The sequence below is a fragment of the Colias eurytheme genome, chromosome 8 (assembly GCF_061535395.1).
Source record: "Colias eurytheme isolate Ceu_HAF_F1 chromosome 8, ilColEury1 Martin Lab GWU primary, whole genome shotgun sequence".
Taxonomy (NCBI): domain Eukaryota; kingdom Metazoa; phylum Arthropoda; class Insecta; order Lepidoptera; family Pieridae; genus Colias; species Colias eurytheme.
This window is the reverse complement of record NC_142987.1, coordinates 4935271-4956868: the sequence shown is the minus strand read 5'-3', so window position 1 is coordinate 4956868 and position 21598 is coordinate 4935271. Positions and strand designations below refer to the sequence as shown.

General features: G+C 33.6%; 1 protein-coding gene across 3 annotated transcripts; it reads right to left on the bottom strand.

Annotated features, from left to right (window-relative positions):
- Window positions 1-916: 916 nt before the first annotated feature.
- On the bottom strand, window positions 917-18421 carry Mnr (Membrane-bound Notch regulator). Of its 3 annotated transcripts, XM_090104580.1 has the most exons (6): window positions 18192-18330; window positions 14090-14157; window positions 3231-3365; window positions 1997-2626; window positions 1762-1873; window positions 917-1105 (listed from the first exon to the last, which is right to left on the bottom strand). In XM_090104580.1, the coding sequence occupies exons 2-6, from the start codon at window positions 14148-14150 to the stop codon at window positions 1051-1053; spliced, it is 993 nt and encodes a 330-aa protein (XP_089960706.1). In that variant the 5' UTR covers window positions 14151-14157; window positions 18192-18330; the 3' UTR covers window positions 917-1050. The 3 variants fall into 3 exon arrangements, with proteins under 3 accessions (XP_089960706.1, XP_089960705.1, XP_089960704.1); XM_090104579.1 differs by lacking the exon at window positions 18192-18330 and adding an exon at window positions 18342-18421 and having other exon boundaries at window positions 1762-2626; XM_090104578.1 differs by having other exon boundaries at window positions 1762-2626.
- Between the last annotated feature and the right edge of the window lie 3177 nt (window positions 18422-21598).

The following is a 21598-nucleotide window of genomic DNA, read 5'->3' as shown; positions in this document are numbered from 1 at the left end:
CAAATAATTCCACGTATTGAATGTGCCTTGATATAATATTTATTTTGAGAACAAAGATAGAATTTGGCGCATATAATATACCTATCTACATACATATTAAGTGGTCACCATAAAACTCATACTATTGTTTAAGTCAAGTTTTATTCTGATTTTCTAAGTGCTTGCAAGTATAGTTAATATAATACTACATATATGGTAATACTTTGCATAGAGCTAGTCTACGGCGATACTAAAATTAAATATGGGATAATAAGTAGTAAAATAACTAGATGACGCGACGCAACATTATAATAATATGTAAAAGATAACGAGTACCTTATTTTAAAAGTTGGAAATCCTTTCATATATCTTATAGGATCTTTAGAGATTACGGACACATTCTAATGAAATTTCTTTAGCGATAGTACATTTGTTTACTTATATGAGGTCAATGAAATCTACCTACTATTTATACTAATATGTATTATAAAGTTGAAGCTGAGTTTGTTTGTTTGCACGCGCTAATCCCAGGAGCTACTGGTCGGATTTGAAAAATACTTTCAGTGTTAGAATGCCCATTTATCGAGGAAGGCTATTGTTAGGCTATATATCATCACGCTATAACCAACAGGAGTGGGGCACTGCGGGTAAAACTGCAGGGCACAGCTAGTTTAAATATAACTAGGTAGGTACTTGAATCTCGTAATTAAATATAAACATAATATTATGTGTTTTTTTTATCACGGTACTCATAATGTAAATTATTGTAAAGTATTAATTGCAAGTTTAATTTCGTATAAGAAAACATACGTATATAAACATTTTTACGGAATGTTTAGTTTCTCTTATCATATAAACACAGAATTCTTCATTTCTATTAAGTTTCTATCATACACAAACACACCGAAGATAAACACCGGATTAAAATAAAACGACATTATAACATACATACTATATTATGATTTATAAAAAAATATTTCAAACAACAATAATAATTAGTGGAGTTAAAGCACCTTATTCATACATAATTAGTGGAGTTTTTATCAATAATATAATTAATTATACATTATTTTATATCACATTCTTGATGTAAAGGTGTACCAGGTACGTCAACGTCATTGCCACACTGAAATATAATTAGGAATAAAATAATAAGATCTCATCACTATTGAGCTTACTATTGAGTACCTACGTTAATAATAATATTTCACAAAATGAGTATTAATTATATAGCAACTAAACAATACTACAGTGCTCTATAATAATTGATGTGTATTTACATTTTCCTTACACTATCAATATAAAATGCTTGCGACTAAATTAAAATATAAAGCTTAAATTATAATTCACTATAATCCTACCAGCTTATAGAAGCTGATACCGATAGCGGTATGAGGCATACTTGTTGGAGTTGGTTATTTATCTTGTGTCAGAACAGGTTAATAAATAACCGAAGATTTACAATATTATGTCACTGGATTAAAAAAAGCAAATAAAGATAAGATTAGTTATTACATATTTTGCTAGAAAAACTTCACATTTTTGGTACCGAGAAATATTCACAAAATATATTTTAAGGAAGGATCAAGTAAAATTGTGTTAATAATATTTGAAAAGCGTGTACAAGGAATAATATTGTGGAAAGATTATACAGCGATAGCTTAGTTCATTATTTGCACAAATTAAAGATCAAGCAGAGTACATGCTTCGCATTAAATAAAATTACACCAAGTGAAGCCACACCACTAAGATTATAACGTGTATAACGAATTCAAAATTTACCCGATGTTCCAGCCATAAGACACTGGTTTGTTTGTTGTGGCTCCACTGCGGTGGGCATAGTTTTGTCCGTAATTCCTATTTTGGTTGGGCGCCTGATAACCGGGCTGGTTTCCTGATGGATAAGTTTGGGCATTAGAACTCCTCGAATTTGAACTATACGATGAGTAGTTCGGATTTTCCATAATGGGTCTCGTGTTGAAAACGCTGCTCAGTCCTCCGTTTTTAGAAAAATTACCTAGAATATTTCCCAAGATGTTTCCTATGGAACCTTGACCTCCGGTACCACCTGCTCCGCCTTGTCCGTTTGCGAACTTGTTGATTGTGTTGAATATGCTATCAATGGGACTTTTGCCATTCGATCCGAAACCGCCAAGGGAGCCACTGCTGGACCCGCCGTATGGGGAATTGCCTCCGGTATTCGAAGAGCCGCCGTATGGAGAGCTACCACCGTATGGGGATCGATCCCCGTATGAAGAACCTCCGCCAAAGTGGGAGCTTGGGTTATTGTGACCACCGTATGGCGAGCCGCCTCCACCAGATGAACCGCCACCATATGGTGAGTTGCCACCGTACGGTGAGCCACCACCGTTCGATGAGCTACCGCCGAACGGTGAGCCACCGCCGTAAGGTGAGCCACCACCGTTCGAAGAGCTACCGCCGTACGGTGAGCCACCACCGTTCGAAGAGCTACCGCCGTATGGTGAGCTACCGCCGTAAGGCGAGTTCCCACCGTATGGTGAGTTACCACCGTGCCCGTTGTTAGATGGAGGCGGTGCGGGCGCTGGGTAGTTCGGCGCTGAGTCAAAGTCTCTTGTCGGTGTTGGTGGCGGTTTAGGCTTGGGTTGCGCCGGTTCCGAATGAGTTCCTGGTGAAGAAGTTTCAATAGTTATAGTCTGTCCACTATAAGAATTGCCTTTTGACAGCTCGACGGGTGATACCAGAAGTGATGTCCAAAAGATTATCGATTGTAATACCATTCCGATTATAAATTCAAAATATTATCATGAATCGAATCAGGTATGTAAATAATAATTACAACGTAAACGTTACTAATAAGATATGTAATAATAAGTCCACGTATCTATGAATTTTATGTAAAACTAAACTAAACTAATATTTTATTATTTATTGGTTTCTATCTTACAATTTGGTTGTATGTATTTATGTTTACATCACAATTATTACAAAAAATAATAGAAGAGTTTTTCTGTATCGGATATATTTTACAGAGTATTTCTATCGATTATTATAATCTATCGACCTATCATTGAATAATTCTGTGTAGACATCACTAAGTGGGCGGGGCCGGTCCATGAAGTACAATAATTATTTGTATGACATTTTAACATAGACAATACAATTCTTCATAGGCGTGAAGCTGTCAAAAAGCAAATAATATAATGGACAGAGTATATCTAAAAAACAAAAAATAAAGTCAATGTGGATATATGAAGCGAAAAATGATTTACCCTCGACTTGAGACTTTTTCTTGCATGTAGGATATGTTCCGCAGTTTGAGGAGTGTCCGAAAGAGCACGGGTCTTCAGCTAACACGCAAACTTCGCTGTTGAGACATCCGATGTCTCTGCATGTTCTACCATATTCTGGAAAAAGATTTAATTTTTTTTATTTGAAACGTGATTAATTGATTTAATTTGAAGATTTAACACGTGGGTCGAGACTAAATAAATTATATATTAATAATATATAATTCATAAAAGTATATCAAACTGTAATAACTTCAAGTGTAAATCAGGTTCGCGTTGATAGCAGGTAGAAGATGGTAAATGCAAATTTTTGCATTTGTAAAAAAATATGCAATTTTAAGATACCTACCCTATAAACATATTATTTCGTGACAACAAGTTTGAATAAAAATACATTGACCCACATGAATATATTTTATATGTGCTCTCGAGAAAAATTTGCCCTTTTTATAACCCGTAAGGCGTATGACTGGGTAAGGAATTCGGTTGTAAAGGGAAAAGGTCATTTGCATATACAAGATTATATACTTAGATTGGGTTCACCGTAGCGTCATGTTCGAGAGTCAATATCACACGTAATATACGCCAAGCGAACTAGAAAACTTTTGCCGTGGAATTGTTTTTCACGTGCCCTTCATACGAATAGTTTTAACATATTCACAAATAACTTTCGCTCTTTTGTTTTTATCATGCATTCTAAATTCATGTTATTCGGCAGAAAAGTATAAAAATGTCGTATTTTTCGAATATATTTTATTCTGCATGAATGAAAGGTATTTTAAACTCAGACTTCAGAGGAAATCTTAATACATATATATATAAATCTCGTGTCACAATGTTTGTCCTCAATGGACTCCTAAACCACTTAACCGATTATAATAAAATTCGCACACCATGTGCAGTTCGATCCAACTTGAGAGATAGGATAGTTTAAACATGTAGGTACCACGGGCGAAGCCGGGGAGGACCGCTAGTTATAATATAAGGAAGAATATATTATGTAATATTATTATGATTCATGCAACAGTATAAGGCAATCATAATGACGTTTTAAGGGCTTGGTCTAGTAGTGCAAACAAATGCATCCTGTCATCCTATATGTAAATAATACAAATGTACTAAGGGAAAGTTGCTCCACTTAATTTTTAAAAATTAAATCATTCGTATAATTTAATATTCGTAATAAGTACCAAAAATGACAATTTGAAACAATTTTCGTGAAAATTACACCGGGTGATTTTTTTTTATCAGTACACAAAATTTGCGAATACTTTCTATTGATATCTTCAACTTCATGATTATATAACTGATCAACTTTTACAAAGAAATTTGGACGAAATATAAAAAAAATAAGCTTTCCATACAAAATGCATAACTCTATACATTTTTTTCGACCTAAGTTTCTTAGTGAAAGTTGTTCAGTTTAACTAATAAAACGGATAAACAAATTTTGTATTTAATAAAAAAAATGTAATGTTTGTGTTAAAAAATTATAAAATAGAAAAATACGCAAATGAAAACAAAAGATATTTATTTCTGACTAGCTTCCGCCCGCGACTCCGTCCGCGCGGATGTCAGTCTTCGCGTCTTCTACAGATTTATTATATTATGTATTATGTATAATACATATATAGATTTATATTGATAAACCTAATAAATCTTTTGCTAGCATTCTGATGCTTTATCGGTTGCACTGGATTTATCTCTTTTTTTTCAATCGCTTGAATGATATAGGATGGGTCCTTGATGGGCATCGAATGCTGAAGTCTCGAATCAATCAATTCTGACAGTAGGCAATTTATGTAAAATCCAATAATGGTCCATCATTTTATTTTGCATACTTTTACGTTACATACTTTTTTATATATTCTATTTTATATATTCTATTTTTAACGAATGACTCCAGTCCAAACAGCAAATAAGCAGACTTCTGCTTCTGCAACGTTTAGTTGTCCCTGAATTTGGAAAAAATAGTCATGATTCTTATCTATGACAAAAGTGTTATTTTTTGCATTGTATTTCAAATATTAAATTTTTTTTAACCGCATCTTCCGCATTCATGTCTTTTGCCGGAATTAGACATTTAACTTCTACTAGTCCCATTTTCCCTTTTTGATATGGGAGTGTATAAAGTAAATTTTTTAGATATTTCTCGTTATACTTTTAAAAAGTTATTATTGTCATTTTGCTCATTAGGTAAAGTAATTTCGATATCAGTTTTAAGTTTTTTGATACCTGCAATAATAACTCTTCTTTATTGTTATCGTATCTTCTTTCCTATCCTTATTTTGTTATATATGTGGGATTGAAATAAATAAATGGTTGTTTGCTTGTAAATACGTCTTTTAATAATTTAAATAATTCAACTATATTCCGCACACGCACTTCGTCTTCCATCCGCCGCCATAAGCCTTCCTTCCCTCTCGCACACCTCATACCTCTCTTTCATCCGTCACCGTTCCGTTTCCCACATTCGGCCGTCCTGCAACAATGTCTGTCCTCAGACATCCATCCTCATTCATTATGTTTCCTCATTCAAAATAATACGTCATCAGTCACACACCATACTTTTCCAATCACACTTAACAAACTTAAATCTTAAAACTATTACACATCTTAAAACATCTTAAAGTAAGTATCTATTACATAGCTAGGTTTCAATTAAACATCATGTTAGAAACATCAAAACAAAAGAAAAAGTTAATTTTATTCTTTGAGTTTACCAAAACAAAAGTTTATCCTCAGACATTCATCCTCGCTCATTATATTTCTTCATTCAAAACAATACATCATCTGTCATAACACATTTCTTAACACATTTTACAATCTGAAATCTTAAGTTAATACACATTACACACTGCTAAATAACCTTAATATTTAATAACCATAAACAAAAATAGGTATTTCTTATTAAATACTGCACTTCAAATAAACATCTACTTAGAAAACAAAACTTACAGCTTTATTCTATTTATGAAACTAATCTTACAGTTTTATATTTTAGCTACAACAACAAGTACTCAATAGTAACAATAGGTTAACCGTGAAAATAATAAATTCTGAACAGTACTTAACACAAATTTAACAATGACAATCATAAGTACTAAATGGTAAATAGTAACACACAAATACAAGTTTAACCGTCTTAATATAATCAACACATTAGAAAAATAAATCCATGATAATGGGCAAGTAAGACACAAGTAAAGTTATAACATAATCATTCATCATCTACCATCCTTCACCAAACAACACTTACCCATTGAGCTATTCTTCATTAGATAAAGGCCAACGCTTCATATTGTCAGCTGAGCTGGATGTACTTATAGACCCTTCAGTAGTACTATCAACCTTTTCCAAATCATAACGATCATTTCTCTTTACCTTAACCACCTTGTAGGGTCCTAGATATTTAGGTTTCAACTTGAGACCTGAACCAAATTGGGTTCGCTTTATTGCCACTAAATCTCCAACTGTATACCGTGAGCTGATTTTCCTATTCTTATTAAAATATTTAGAATTCTCTTCTTGAACTTTAAATATTTGTTCCTTAGCCTTTTTTCTCAATTCATCTCTATCTTCATTAAATGATTGTATGTATTCTTCCTGTAATAATTCTTGAATTTTAATATCCTCTTTCACTCGCATTCTTGTTCCTATCAAAAGATCAAAAGGAGTGCAATTAATACTCCGTTGATATGTACTATTAATCGCTCTTTGAACTCTACTGACATGTCTGTACCAAAGACCAGAATTTTCCATACACAACTTTGTAAGTAGAGGTATTATTATCTTGTGAATCCTTTCAACTTGACCGTTGCCTCTAGGAACGCCGGTTGTAATCTTCACATGTTCTATGTCTTCCTCCTTGCAATACTCTGTAAACTCGTGACTAGTAAAAGCTGTACCTCTGTCTGTTATTATTCGTCGTGGATTACCAAAAGTCTGCTGATGGATTTCTAACTTATTCAAAGTCTCTCTGCTTGATGTACTCTTTGTGGGGAACAACCATACAAATTTTGTAAATGCATCTACTATGGTGAGTATATGATTGTACTGCTTCGTAGTTTGAGTCAAAGGTCCAACGTGATCTAGGTGTAGTGTATCTAATGGCATGATTCCTTTTTCTATGGGGTTGAGAAACCCTTCTTGCTTTCCCTCTTTCTTAGTAGCTAACAAACATGGGATACATGTCACTATAAAATCTTCTATCTTTCTGTCTACTTCCTTTATGTAATAATCTTGTTCAATTAACTGTTTCATCTTCTTCTTGGAGAAATGTCCATTACTGTGTACTCTCTTCAACACTTCTTTTTCCATATTCTTAGGTATAACAAGTAATTTCTTCTCGCCTTTAAATAAAATATCATTCTCAATCCAAAAATCCTTGTAATTATTATTATTCTTCAAAATTTCTTTTATAGCTTTGAGCCCTTCATCTTGATCTTGTGCTAGCTTCACTTGGTCATGTAATGATATAACTCCAACAAAAGGATAGCGACTTAAAGCATCAACATGATTCATCTTAGAGCCACTTCGATGTTCAACTTCAAAACTATAATCTGTAAGAAACAATACCCACCTGGCTACTTTAGCTGACAAATCTTTTTTCTTTAATGTTTGCTCAAATGCTTTACAATCAGTGACTATCTTAAAGTGAATTCCATGTAAATACTGATGAAACTTTTTTATACCTTCAATGACTGCAGTTGCTTCCAATTCATAGCTAGAATGTCTGCTCTGAATATCATTTGTCTTGCGACTCATGTAGTGAACTGGATGAAGTCCTGTATCTGGGTGATGTTGCATAAGTATAGCCGAGTACGCCACACTTGAAGCATCTGTATGCAACTCCGTCTTTAAGCTAGGATTGAAAATCTTTAACACAGGGGCATCTGCCAATTTTTCCTTCAAAGTTTGAAATGCTACTCTCTGTTCATCGTAAAATGTAAATTCTTTATCTTTTCTTAATAAATCTGTAAGCGGCTTTGCAATGAGCGCATAGTTTTCGATATACTTTCTAAAATAAGAAGTTAATCCAATGAAACTATGTAACTGTTTTAAATCTCTGGGTTCAGGGTACTTACGAACAGCTTCTGTTTTCTCTGGGCTAGGTCGTACTTCCCCGTCTTTCACCATATGGCCCAAATACTCAATTTCTCTCTTGATTAAGTTAGCCTTCTTCCAATTAATCTGTAAACCATATTCTGAAGCCACTTTCAACACAAGTTGAAGTCGTTCCACTGCCTGCTCCTGATTAGCTGCGGTAATTAAGATATCGTCTATAAAAATAATCATAATTCCTTGTGAAATCAGATCCCTGAAGATAATACTCACAAATCTCATGAAATATTTAGGACATATCGATAAACCAAAAGGAGCTCGGAGAAACTCATATTGGCCGTTATGTGTCACAAATGATGTATATGCGACTGACTCTTCGGAAACTCTCAAATGGAAAAATCCATTTTTTAAATCAAGGACACTGAATATCCTGGCTTCACACAGCTTATCGATCATATCATCAATTACTGGCAATGGGAATTCATCTTTTACTATCTTTTTATTCAAAAGTCTATAGTCTATGCATACTCTAACTGAACCATCTTTCTTTTTAACTAAAACAACTGGACTAGAATATTCTGAAAAACTCACCCGTATGATGCCATCGTCTAACCACTCTTTTACCTGATTTTCTACTATTTTTTGCTCAGTTAAGGACAATCGTCGTGCTCTTTGTGCAACAGGCACATCGTCTTTTAAAACTATCTTCAATTGAATAGGTGCTTCTTTAATTTTAACTGGATTATAACTTTCAACACACTGCAAAATCTTACTTCTTAATAAATGATCGGGAATATGACTGACGTCCACAGGGGAATCTGAAAAACAACACAAATTGGACAACCATTCTTCACTTTTAGACATAAACTTTACCTTGCACCCACTCATTATCATGGTTATTTTGTTTAATAATTCTTGGCCTAAAATCATAGGAAATGGTATAACGTCTTTGTTCACTATGTGGAATAACACGTTTTGAAAGTATCTGCCGTCGATGGTGATGTTTACGAACACTTTTCCCAGCGAATTAAACTTCATTCTTCCGAGTCCCGTCAAGCTTAAGTTTTCGTCGTATTTCTTTGTTTGAAGCGCCGTAAAACAGTCGTATGTCATTAAGTTTACGTCGCTGCCGGAGTCGATCAGTGCATTCACATTCAAATCTTTAATTTTTACCATAATCATGGGCTTTGTGGTAGGAACTTCTTGTTTGTTTACAATTTTGTACTCGTTTGACGTTTGGCTGTCATGGCTGTCACGGCTGTCACTTGATCTCGTAACATTGACATTGGCAGTTCGATTCGCTGATGACGTCGCTTGACTAACAGCGCCACCTGCTGAGTATCCACTGGAACCTCTCGAATGCTGATTTACCTTCGTGTTTGTTTTCTCGTATACTTCGGTACATTGATTTCCCTTATGACCAAACTTATTACAGCGAAAACATTTAATGCCACTGCGACACATACTTGCAACATGATTCAAATCGCCACAATTGTAACACCTTCGGGATGATTGAGGTCTACTTACACGTCGGTTGACATTATCTTTAAATTCTTGTACATTATTCTTCATCTTTGCTTTCATCTTTTCGTATAATGATAATTTTTCTTTTAACGTAGCGTAAGAGTTGGCGCCATACAATATCGATTTATTAGGTTCATGATCGCTAATACCGTCGATGATATATTGAACTGAAACGTAATCCGGGAATTTAGCTCTGCGACCCAACTCCTTCATAATTAACATGTATTCATAGTATGATTCATTCTTTTGTTTCTTACGCGACGACATAACTTCGTGCATTTCTTTGGTGTTGGCGGTGTCAGGGAATTCCTTTTGAAGCGCCGTCTTGAGTTCATCGTAACTTTTAAATGTTTTTTCGCTCTTCAACCATAATTCCGCCGTACCTACTAGTGATCGTCGGGCAAATATTAATTTTTGTTGCGGCGTCCAGTTGAAAATCTCGCTATTGTCTTCTAAATCCTGTGCCCATTTGGTTGATGACACCGACTTATCGTCCCCGCTGAATTTGGTTATGCCGTCGAGGAAAAGCGCGGACATCGTGGTTTGTTCAGCACCCGTCGTTTTTACTTCCGTCATCGTTATAATTACTTCTTAAAGCAAACAATGTATCGTCGTCGTCGTCGTCGTCGTCTTCTTGCCGTGTATACGTTGTAAAATAGTGCAAAACACACCGCGTCGTGTCGTCTTCTTACAATGGCGCGTGAGCACGTGGCCGGTACAATCGTAGTTCGTCTTTTTGCGGAATATATGTCTTCTTCAACAATTTCAATCCCGGACGAGCTTCCAAAATTGTGGGATTGAAATAAATAAATGGTTGTTTGCTTGTAAATACGTCTTTTAATAATTTAAATAATTCAACTATATTCCGCACACGCACTTCGTCTTCCATCCGCCGCCATAAGCCTTCCTTCCCTCTCGCACACCTCATACCTCTCTTTCATCCGTCACCGTTCCGTTTCCCACATATATTATTATATTTATTCATTGTATATGATATATTAATTTTATTTTGTTCATTTACGCCTTATTTTTTGCTCACCCACCTCAATCAAAATCTCTCCTTACGCATATACATACGGTAGCCTGGAAGAGATCGCTACCTAGCGATAAGGCCGCCGTTTGTACATGTCTTTCTCTATTTTATGTTCTTTCTGTATTTGTACTTTCTGATGTGTGTGCAATAAAGTATAAAATAAATAAATAAATAATAACGTCATAATCGCCTGCACATACTTATCGATTACATTTACACCCTGTATACAATCCACCATCCACATTCATAATGTTTTCCTGTCCTCCTCTCCTTTACGCTGTTCACCGATACATTTTAAATGAGTAAATCTGCTACCACTGAAGGATGTTTCATTGTGATCAGCAAATTTTCACCACTGTTGTCGATTATTTGTTTTTCATTTTTAATCAGCAATTGGGAATCTATTTTGTTTTTTGCAGATTGGTGATGTACCCTAACAATACGTCGAAAAGGGAAAGCATCAACGAATTATCGTTTTCGTCCTCTTTTTTTATTCTTCGCGTCTCTGTTACTTCTGTTTGTTTAGTTCTCAACCCCACTGAATTTTGATGATGTGAAGATAATCCATTCGTTTAGATTAAGTTAGACTGAACTAGAAATGGTGGACTAAATTTGTCAGCGCGTCTGTAAGATCAGAATATAAAACCAACATCCTGTATTTAAGTTACAAAATTAATAATCAAACAACATGCCGCTACGTTGAAAATGAATAGAAGAAAAAATTAAAACACCTCGGATCAATTTTGGAGTAAACAAATCATTTTCCCCGTATGGGGATTTCCCCGGATGAACTTGGGAAGTTCAAGTTCTCAATACAAGTTTATATTATATTTCGTATTTCTCAAACGAAAAATAAACATTTTTGGAACTTCAAAAAAATTATATTATAAGAAAATTTATGAGCTTACTTTAGTTTTAAAGAAATATATATACATCCCTTTACTGACACCCCGTAAAATAAAGAAATTGTTGCCAATCACCTTTGCAATCTATTTGGTTTCATTAACTTTATGTTCGAAGATAATTTTTTTTCTAGTAGTTACACGCGTATTTTTTTCGTTTATTTTCCATATCGAAATCAAATGTTTAAAAATACGAATATTTGCACAAAACTAAGATAAAAATAATCAATTAACAAAAATATTAAATTTAATGAAGTAGAGCAACTTTCACTTCGGTATGAAGGAAAATCGAGCGTAGAGCACACGTCAGAACGCTCCGGCCCAAGGAGCGCGACTAAAGAAATTCGCTAGGATTTTTCCTTATTATTTTAAATATTTTTTTAATATTTAAAGAATTATCAAAATTCAAAAAAAATTTTTTTTAAAGGATTAATACTCATTGGTCTTCAACCAACTCGAATAAATTAATGGAAAAAATAACTTTTAGCAGTATTTATCAATCGATTTTGTAAGGCAAAAAATGGGAAATTTAATGAATTTATAACGCTCTAATTAAGAAAATCATAAGTTTTTCGGCAATTGTATTCAGCAGTTTTTAATAACGACTATATAAGGATAATAATGCGCTGATCAGATTATGTAAATTGTAATCGGTTGCAACGTAGTGAGTGCACAAACTTAGCTCGAAATGATTTTGGGGGAAAGAGACTTATCTTGAAGGCCTGATTAAGGTAACATAAAGTAACTTTATAAATGTGAAAAAATTCACGCGCATTGCGTATATAACACTAATTGATAAACAAGAAAAAAAAATTCAGTTTATCATTTCATTAGCCGGGAAAAAATTGTCAAATAACTTGTTGAAAACGCAATTTTGCTAGACTGCAGCCTTAAAGAATGCGATCAACGGTATAACTTCGTCATCAAACACAAGCTAGACGATTCCAATGACAAATATATTTCTTAGTAATCCATTTGGAATATAATACGAGTTTACGATAACGTAATATCACTCGCAGTAATAATAAAATTCGTTCCCATAACCACATAAAAAAGCAAACACTGTACCACGAAAACGTTTTAAGCAAAGTGCAAGGATGAGGAATCGTAGGTATGGAATATAATTTGCGACTCGGCAAGTGCTTCTTTAGAGGCCATAAAAAGATATAAAAAATATCATAAGGTCGGATCATAACTCATTGTTTTGTTACACTTTCAAGGAGCTAGGTTTATGTGTGCATTACTTAATGGATTCGAGCTGAGTATAATATCTCACGAGCATGTGCCAAGAGCACGTCTCTGAAGGATTCTTATAGATACTTCCCGTTTAAAACTTTAACTAGACTGTTGTTTATAGTGCAAAGTCGTTTGATATAAACACGAAGGTCGCGGCAGAGGTCACGCGAGAGCAGTACGAACCCAACCTTATACCATGTGTATAATGATTATGTAGTATATATGTACCTACAGCAAACGTAGGTAATAACAGGAAATTATAAATTCCTAGAACCTATTGATAAAGCAAAACAATAGCTAATGATTATTTTTTAAAGTGAAAAGAAAATTAAGTATATCTAATGAAGATTGAAAATGGTGACATTACATTATTTACAAAGGTTTAATGTTTCGGTACTTTTAAAAAATGTCTATCATAGACCTATTATTTTTTACATAAAATGTTCGTAGAATATACTAAATTTATAACAATAATTAATGTAAACATTAAATTCTACGGATATTCCACGAAATCGAGAAATAATGAACCGTTGTTTCTTACTTTTTACAAAACCTTACCTGAAACATGAAACATCCACCCATGGGCGGATGTAACATCAAACATGTCATCCTTATTACTTATCTAATATCTTAATAAAATATAGTAAGTAGTCCATACATATTTGAAACATAAAAGCGTGTATTGAAAATAGGGAAGTTAATATCTATACTAATATTATAAAGCTGAAGAGTTTGTTTATTTGTTTGTTTGAACGCGCTAATCTCGGGAACTACTGGTCCGATTTAAAAAATTCTTTCGGTGTTAGATAGCTCATTTATCGAGGAAGGCTAGGCTTTATATCGTCACGGTATGGCCAACAGGAGTGGAGCCACGGGGGTGAAACCGCGCGGAGCAGCTACTGTAATATAATCTGCTTAAAGCTTCCGATGACGTAACCATCAAATTTTTGCGCAGACGGTCGTTCTAGTCGTGTTAATCGTATTATGACGAAATATAACTCAACATTTTTAAATTAAGAACATAACAGGGGTATATTTTAACGACTCCGCAGAGTTACAAATTTGCAGTAAATGCAACTTACTTGAGAAGCCATCAACATGGTACAGTAACGCCAGCGTCATTAAAACCGTCCTCCAGTCCATAGTTAATCTGGAAAGAAATTGCTCGTTAACCACATACATTTTACTAGTGTTCAGTCGTTACATTTCGGTTAATATTACATGCGACATATTATAATGTTAATGCTTCATATAAAAATATTGTAACTAAGTCATCATTTTATAATTTATAATTTTAGGTGCTCCCTAAAGTTCCGTAAGCAATAGATACTTTTGCAATTCAATTTTCCATTATTTTCAATAAGCTCAATCAAGCGATTTATGTTAGAATGAATATATTTATATTTATAGCTCTGATTAATTAGAACTGCGTTTTATGAAGGGCTATGTATTATCAACCAATTTGATATAATCTCCATTACATTTGACCTTTTTCAAATGTCGTAGCGATTAGAGCTAAAGATTTCGTAAGTATCTACGCACTACATTTCTGGAAACAAAACATGTATGTATTTACTAACATACTACATAGATCTGTATTTACTACTTAAAGATATAAAAAAAACTAACACAATATGCTATTGGCTTGACGAAGCATGTGCAGAGTATCAATGCGGCAAGACGAAACAAAGTTGAAAGTGTGTTGCCATAAACCCGTCGACACATGTATTTCAACGCTGCACACGTCTCCGCGGCAGCTTCGCAACTTTATGACACCCAGCTACATTCCCTTCAGCAATTTCACCCGAAAGTGTATCGTATAACCTCGTTACTGACTGCAGCAGTGAGGTGAGTAAACGTTTGCCGGATTATAGCAAAAGTTGTTACTCTTTATTGAAAACTATGATGGGACTTTGTGTTGTGCTAATCTGGAGTTCTGCAATTCGTGGCATTATTGGCTCTGGGGTCTGGATGCTTTCACGTCGTAAATATAAGTTATATAATCAGTTTTTGATAGGTATCTATTATAAATTTTTAAAAGAATAGGAAATTTTCGATCACGAGTCGGGATTCGAACTGACCACTCGGCCGCCCGTGATCCAATTCGAAGAATTTAATCTATTCGTTTGGGTTGTATGTGTCTAAGGGACAACGGTACCAATCTATTATCAACTAAAGTAAAAAACTTACTAAGGCCAGTGGCCAACCGAATCGATAAGTAAATTAACTTACAAGTTGTTCGTGATAGGGGTTGTGGTTGGGTGCGGTCAAATGTCGAAGGTAAAAGGTCAGTCACAGCTTTACACTGAATAGGTGCCCTTAATTTGTGAAGTACATAAGGCCATTATTTGCACGCCAATATTTGTTGGTATGGCAAATAAATATTACATTATGCGTATTCATACATTTTAAAGGATACATTTAATGGTTTTAAAGATATTCAATTTAAAATGCTATAATATTCGAAATTAGTTAAATTAGTTTCGATGATATACTATACCGCATATGCTTTGGACATATTTAATGCGTATTAAGCATGTAAATAGCAAGCATATAACATTAAGGAACTTTTAACAATTTCGTAATTGGGAACGTGCAATTTTATTAAACCATTTTGCGGAAAAGTCTTGGCAAGTTAACCCACGAGATGCTGCGTTGTCATTTATATCGTGACATGGAGCAAGACAAATTATGGTTATTTTTCTGGTTGAAACGTAACAAATAGAAGCCATTTTAAAAAGAGAATTTGAACCATAAAACTGGATATACTTAATAGAAATAAAATATTTTATTTTCCTTCCTTCCCTTTGATTGTTTTATTATTGAATCTTATCTTGTACTGTTGTAGTTTGTTTTTCCTTCAGACGTGGTATTTCCGAAATGTTAAATGGACCATATACGGTAGACACAGGGCGTGGGATAAAAAATTACTCTTAGATCGCAGAGAAGACGCAATAAAAAGTCACACTCGCTAACTTTCATTTCCGCCGCCCCACTTGTGAATCGTATTTCGGAATCGTTTTATCTTTTTGCAGGCATAGTTCGGATGCGGAACCAAGCCACTTCGCAGCTCATATATCACTCGAGTCCGTAACGTTAACGGCCTGCCTGTCAACTCCGCGTTTCACATGCCATACCTCTTGACGAACCTTTGTGTATTTTTCGGCCGTTTACACGTTCGATTTTACATTTAAATATTCCGAACTGTGCATTACGACATAGAGTTATAAGGTTACACAGGAACACGGTGGGATTCATGTTCATGAGATCTCCTTTATTCGAATTCCAGACGCGATGCATCTTAGTCCATGTACACCTCACAAATTCTCGCGAGAGCGCTACGTAAAGCAACGGCGTCGCGTTACTAGGATTTATATCGACGGAAATCTTCAACGTTCACACTTCATGCTCACGAAACGGTGTTAGATAAAAATTTCGCTTGGAATAGAACTTCTGCCAAATAAATTACCACATACTGCACTTCACTAGTTTTATTTTGATTTATGTTCATCGGTTACTCACGTTTTTACTTACCTTTACTCGAATTCACTGGAAGGGTTACAAAGGGTCTTAGTATTTTTTATATAAATATTTCTTGATTCACCTATTCACTTGTATTTCTTACCTACACATCGTAATAACACTGTACTATTATGATGTGACCACTCACGTATTTATCTAATAATACAATGAAATTAAGTAAAGTTGTTTAATTTCTGAACGAGTTTAATAGATAAGGCGCGGTATTTTGTACATGAGATCATACATCAAATGTAGAACAGTATAATATTTTACGTAAATAACTTATTTCTTTGTTTACGTTTGCAGATAATATATTGAAATTTAATTTAAATTATATAGTAGCACTTAAATTGATGACAACAGTAAACACTTGTGAAATTTAAGAGCGAAAATGATATGTGCGAAAAAAGCACAGAGTAAGGAAATTCACAACGTAAATGTACTAAGATATTATTAGCCTTGAGTATTTCAATGTCATTGATAACACTTTAAAGCATTATCTTATTAATGAAAAAGCATCCCAATCCCAAAATTTATATAATACATATTACTACGTAAAAATGTACACTTTTTATACCATTTTTTTAATGACCATCTATATTTACAGGTAAACAATAAATGTAAAACAGGTTATAAGATTACAGTTTTACAGATACGAAGTGATGCTCTTGCAATATATATCAGGTAGTTACCTATGCCTCAGATTTAAAATTAAACCACTGACAGCTTTTGACATTGCTCGGAATTTGTATAATCAACCATATCAAATAAGTGAAAAGAAAAACATTAAGTTATAATTTAAAATTATATAATATTTAATTATTTTAAATATTAAATAAAATTATCATAAATAGCTCTTATAATAAATGGTGATTATTAAGTGTATGAATCTACGTTGATTTAAAAAAAAAAAATATGTTAAAATGATGTAACTTTACTTACAAATGGCTATTGACCATAAATAACTTCACAATCATAGATATATATAGATGTATAAAAATACAATTGGCCAATCTAAAACTAGTATATTCAAGAGTTTGTATTAAATAATTTGTTATTTCCATTGTTAAGCACAGGATGGATCAATTTGAGATCATTCTGTAAGATTAATATAACCTTTTCATATTGCTTGTACATAAATATTTCAATTTGGATTATAAGTATCTGTATACTTATAATCCAAATATTATATTTTATAAAATTTTAATGTGAAATTTCACATAGAAACAAATGTATAATGTGTTATTTATCCTCTGGGCTAGCAGTCTTTAAAAAAATATTAAAGCTCTGTCTTATACCGCATGAAGCTGGTAAAGTATTATTACTATTTGGGTTGTTTACTCATAAACATTTAAAGTAAAACCAGTTTATAGCTGTTGCCTATAACATGAAGCAAAAAAAAAAAAATCAAGAAATGTTTTATACTTATTAGGTAATAATAATTATTATTATTCAAAGCACTTTGTATAGCCTGGAATTTCCCACGGATATGAGCGATCATAATACGAGTATTATAAGAGCTTCGGGTCAAAAACATGTGGCAAATGTTTATATATAAAGATATTGTGTTACTTTATTTAAAACTGTATAATGCGTGACTATAATAAATAATAATGCCAATTAAAATAAATAAGTAAAAGCTTTTCAAGGCTTTCTACTTACCTAAAAGTATCCTTCAGATTTTATATTTACACTGTTCAATGATTAATAATATTATGTTCACTAACAAATTAACAATACAACCTGTTCATAGATACATTGCAAGGTCGACTATATTAGTTTTATACAATGAATCTCTGGTCAATAAATTACCTCAATTAGGACCTTCGCAAATAGTAATACGTTTTTATTTTCTTCCTCAAACTCAGTTCTGGTTTAGTTGACACTTGACGACTGACGTTGACACGGTTGTAGTGATGACAGTTCGCTCATGTCAAGTTTACGTTCCATATTACGGTATTATGACACGGATAACAGCTGTAGTTTAGGGACTTGGGTTTGAAGTCCTCACCGTCGTATTTTTAAATATCCTAAACCTACACACTATAGTCTACAGTGCTTATTAACAATGGCGTGTAGAGTAATAAATTAATAGTATTCTTATGATTGATGAAAGAAACATGCGGGTATAAGCTTGGTATAAGCCATGGCGTTTTGACAGTTCAGAAAATAAATTTAATTTAAGTTTATTACGTAATAGGCTTATAAAGGTTTTAGAGATACCTTTGATAGGTAACCAAATTGATAACTATGATTTCAAGGCGCGTATGCTAATATTTTTGAGCCTGTATGTTTTACAAAAAAAAAAATGTTGTGTGGTTTTATGAAACCACGGTAAAAGTGAAACTGTTCGAACGGTTCCGAAAACTGCTTTGTGTAGCGCATGTCGCGTGACGGTCGGCTGCCGAGTAGGTATATCTCTCGGCAGCTGCGATACACGTACGCGACATGCGCTACACAGACCAAAAAGTTTGAGACGATGTAATAAAAGTTTCTGTGTAAATTTTATTCTAAGAGTTTCACTTTAAAAAAAGAGAATGCAAAGGGCATCTAAAAATAAAATATGATTTTTGCCATATATAATAATTAGGATTTAAAATTAACATACGCAGAGTACATTCGTAAGTAAGTACTTAAAATTATATTTTTGATGTAAAATTTTAATCAACTTTTTATAATATCAAGTTTTTCCGAGTTTAAAATAGTTGTTGTCTTATTTTAACAAAGGCGGTTCAACCCTTGCACTAGTTTCTTAACATAGGAAAAGAAAATATAAGTTTTGTTGCGTTACCGTTCTCCTTTCCTCAGCCTCCAGTTATCATAGTTGGAACGAACGTGCCTTGAATATTGCTTTAGTTTCAGGGTTATTTTGTGCTCCAACTACGGAGCCTTATGAGATTGCGAAATTAATATAATGTATGTAATATGTATGTTGTTGCAAATGTAGTGTGTGGAGAATATTGGAGCGGAGAGTAAGTGATATAATGTTTGCTTACAGGTGTAGTATAATCCTTTATACATATTAATATCATTGACATTGATTTCGTCCTGTTTTTATGCTTTGTTTCGTGATATTCGTATATCTTTAAAAAAGTGAATATCTCAAAATTCAATTTATCTTAACCTAATCTGGTTTAATTGGGATGTTTGTAAAGTATTTTTCATTTTACAAATCTCGAGAACGGCTGAACCGATTTCGTTAATTCTTTTTTTTTATAATATTCCTTGAAGTACGAGGATGGTTCTTATGGAGAGAAAACGTAAACGCGTACCACGGGGGAAGCCGAAGCGGACCGCTAGTTAAACTCAAACTCAAACATTTATTTATTCAATTAGACTTCTTCTAGAAGCACTTTTCATTCGTCATTACATAGTTTTAACATTTACCACCGATTTGGAAAGCAGTAAGTATCTACGGAGAAGAATAGGCAAGAAACTCCATAGTTGCTCTATTTAATCATGTCAGTTTTACAATTTAATTTTAATTTTTTTTTAATGTTTCATCATAATATAGGTCGTAATATGCCAAAGAACTGTCCTGTGGTTTTTACGCGACAACCCTCCATGGGTTTTTATCGTCCATATATTCCTTAATATTGTAATAGGCTCTCTGAACTAGTACATTTTTTATATAATTTTTAAATTTAGAACTACTAAACTCTTTATAAATAATTTTACGTATTTCGTATAAAAATACCATACCGTTTATGCAAGAACTACCCAGAGTATGATTTATATTCGTTTCAGATTTAAGAGTGTACCATAAAATCTCAAACGATGAGCAACAAAACAGTAGGGTAAAGTTCTGTGTCGGTGTGGAAGTAATTCTCATGAGAAATTAACTGTTCCATTAGTTTTAATTCACTCGACGGCCGCGCTTCATTATTTCAGCTGTTTTCGTATAAAAATCCTCTAAAACATTGCAACTGTGTTCAACTGCAAAATAAAATTGAGATATGGAGTGTAAACCGCAATTTTACGCGGAGATGAAGCTATTGTCTGTATCGTATTCGCCGCACTGTGAAAAATTTTAGTACACGTTATTTGAATATTAGATTTTTAAATTGTGTTTAACGTTTGCATAAAAATGTTAAAACACTTTTGATTTAAATTTTTGGGATGGATTCTAGACTTAGTCTTAATCTAGACATTTAATGTAACAATTTTTCTTGAAGATTTAGGTTTATATATACGTACTTAAAATGTGTCGAGATGGAAGTGTAATAATTTTTAACAGTTTGAGAGATTTTCCAAAGATAGATATCCATAGTAGAGTTGATCTTAAAATTAAGCAATCTTGCAAAGCAATGAAGTAGACTTGCTTATTTCCTGTACATTACAGAGAAACCCCGTATAAGTTCTTTCATTTCATTAAGCGTACTTCTGAGCAGGTCTCATTACTCGGGTAAGGGATGTCTAACTGCGCCTCAGCCGGGCATCGAGTAAGTTTACGACGAGCAAGCAATATTGTGAGTACGACTTAATGAAAAGGAAACAGCCGCAAAATTGCACACGCAAAGAAAAACAACGAAAATTGCTGGCCTTTCAAATTAATTTTCGTTAAATAAATTAAAACAAATAACTTGCTGATTTCCGAAGAGTAATCCTCAAATTTTCAATTATTCGATCCTTTATTTATCAAGAAATAAAAAAGTCAAATTAACTTCGTCGAGCGGATCAAATACATCAGACGAAAGTCGTTTTAACTATCAATTTGTATCAATGGAATATGAAACGAAATGGTGAAAAGCGTTTCGTGGCAAAGTAAACAGAAATCTCTTCGAGGCGAAATCGTTTTATAAAATAAAGTAAGTCCAATAATTCAACACTTCGTCGCTCCTTAGAGAGCGGGAGGTACAAAATGGAGAAAAACGTCTCTAATTCAGTTTGCTCCCGTTGAACGGTACTCCGAAGCCACTAGGTCTTTACGTCGAGAGGGGCAGGAAATAATATCTATCGGCGAACGAGACTTACCGCCAGCCCTTTGAAAAGCAACTTTACTTAAGCCACGATTCAATAAAAAGTGTCTTATTTATTCAACCATTTGCAAATGATACTTTAAAGAGATT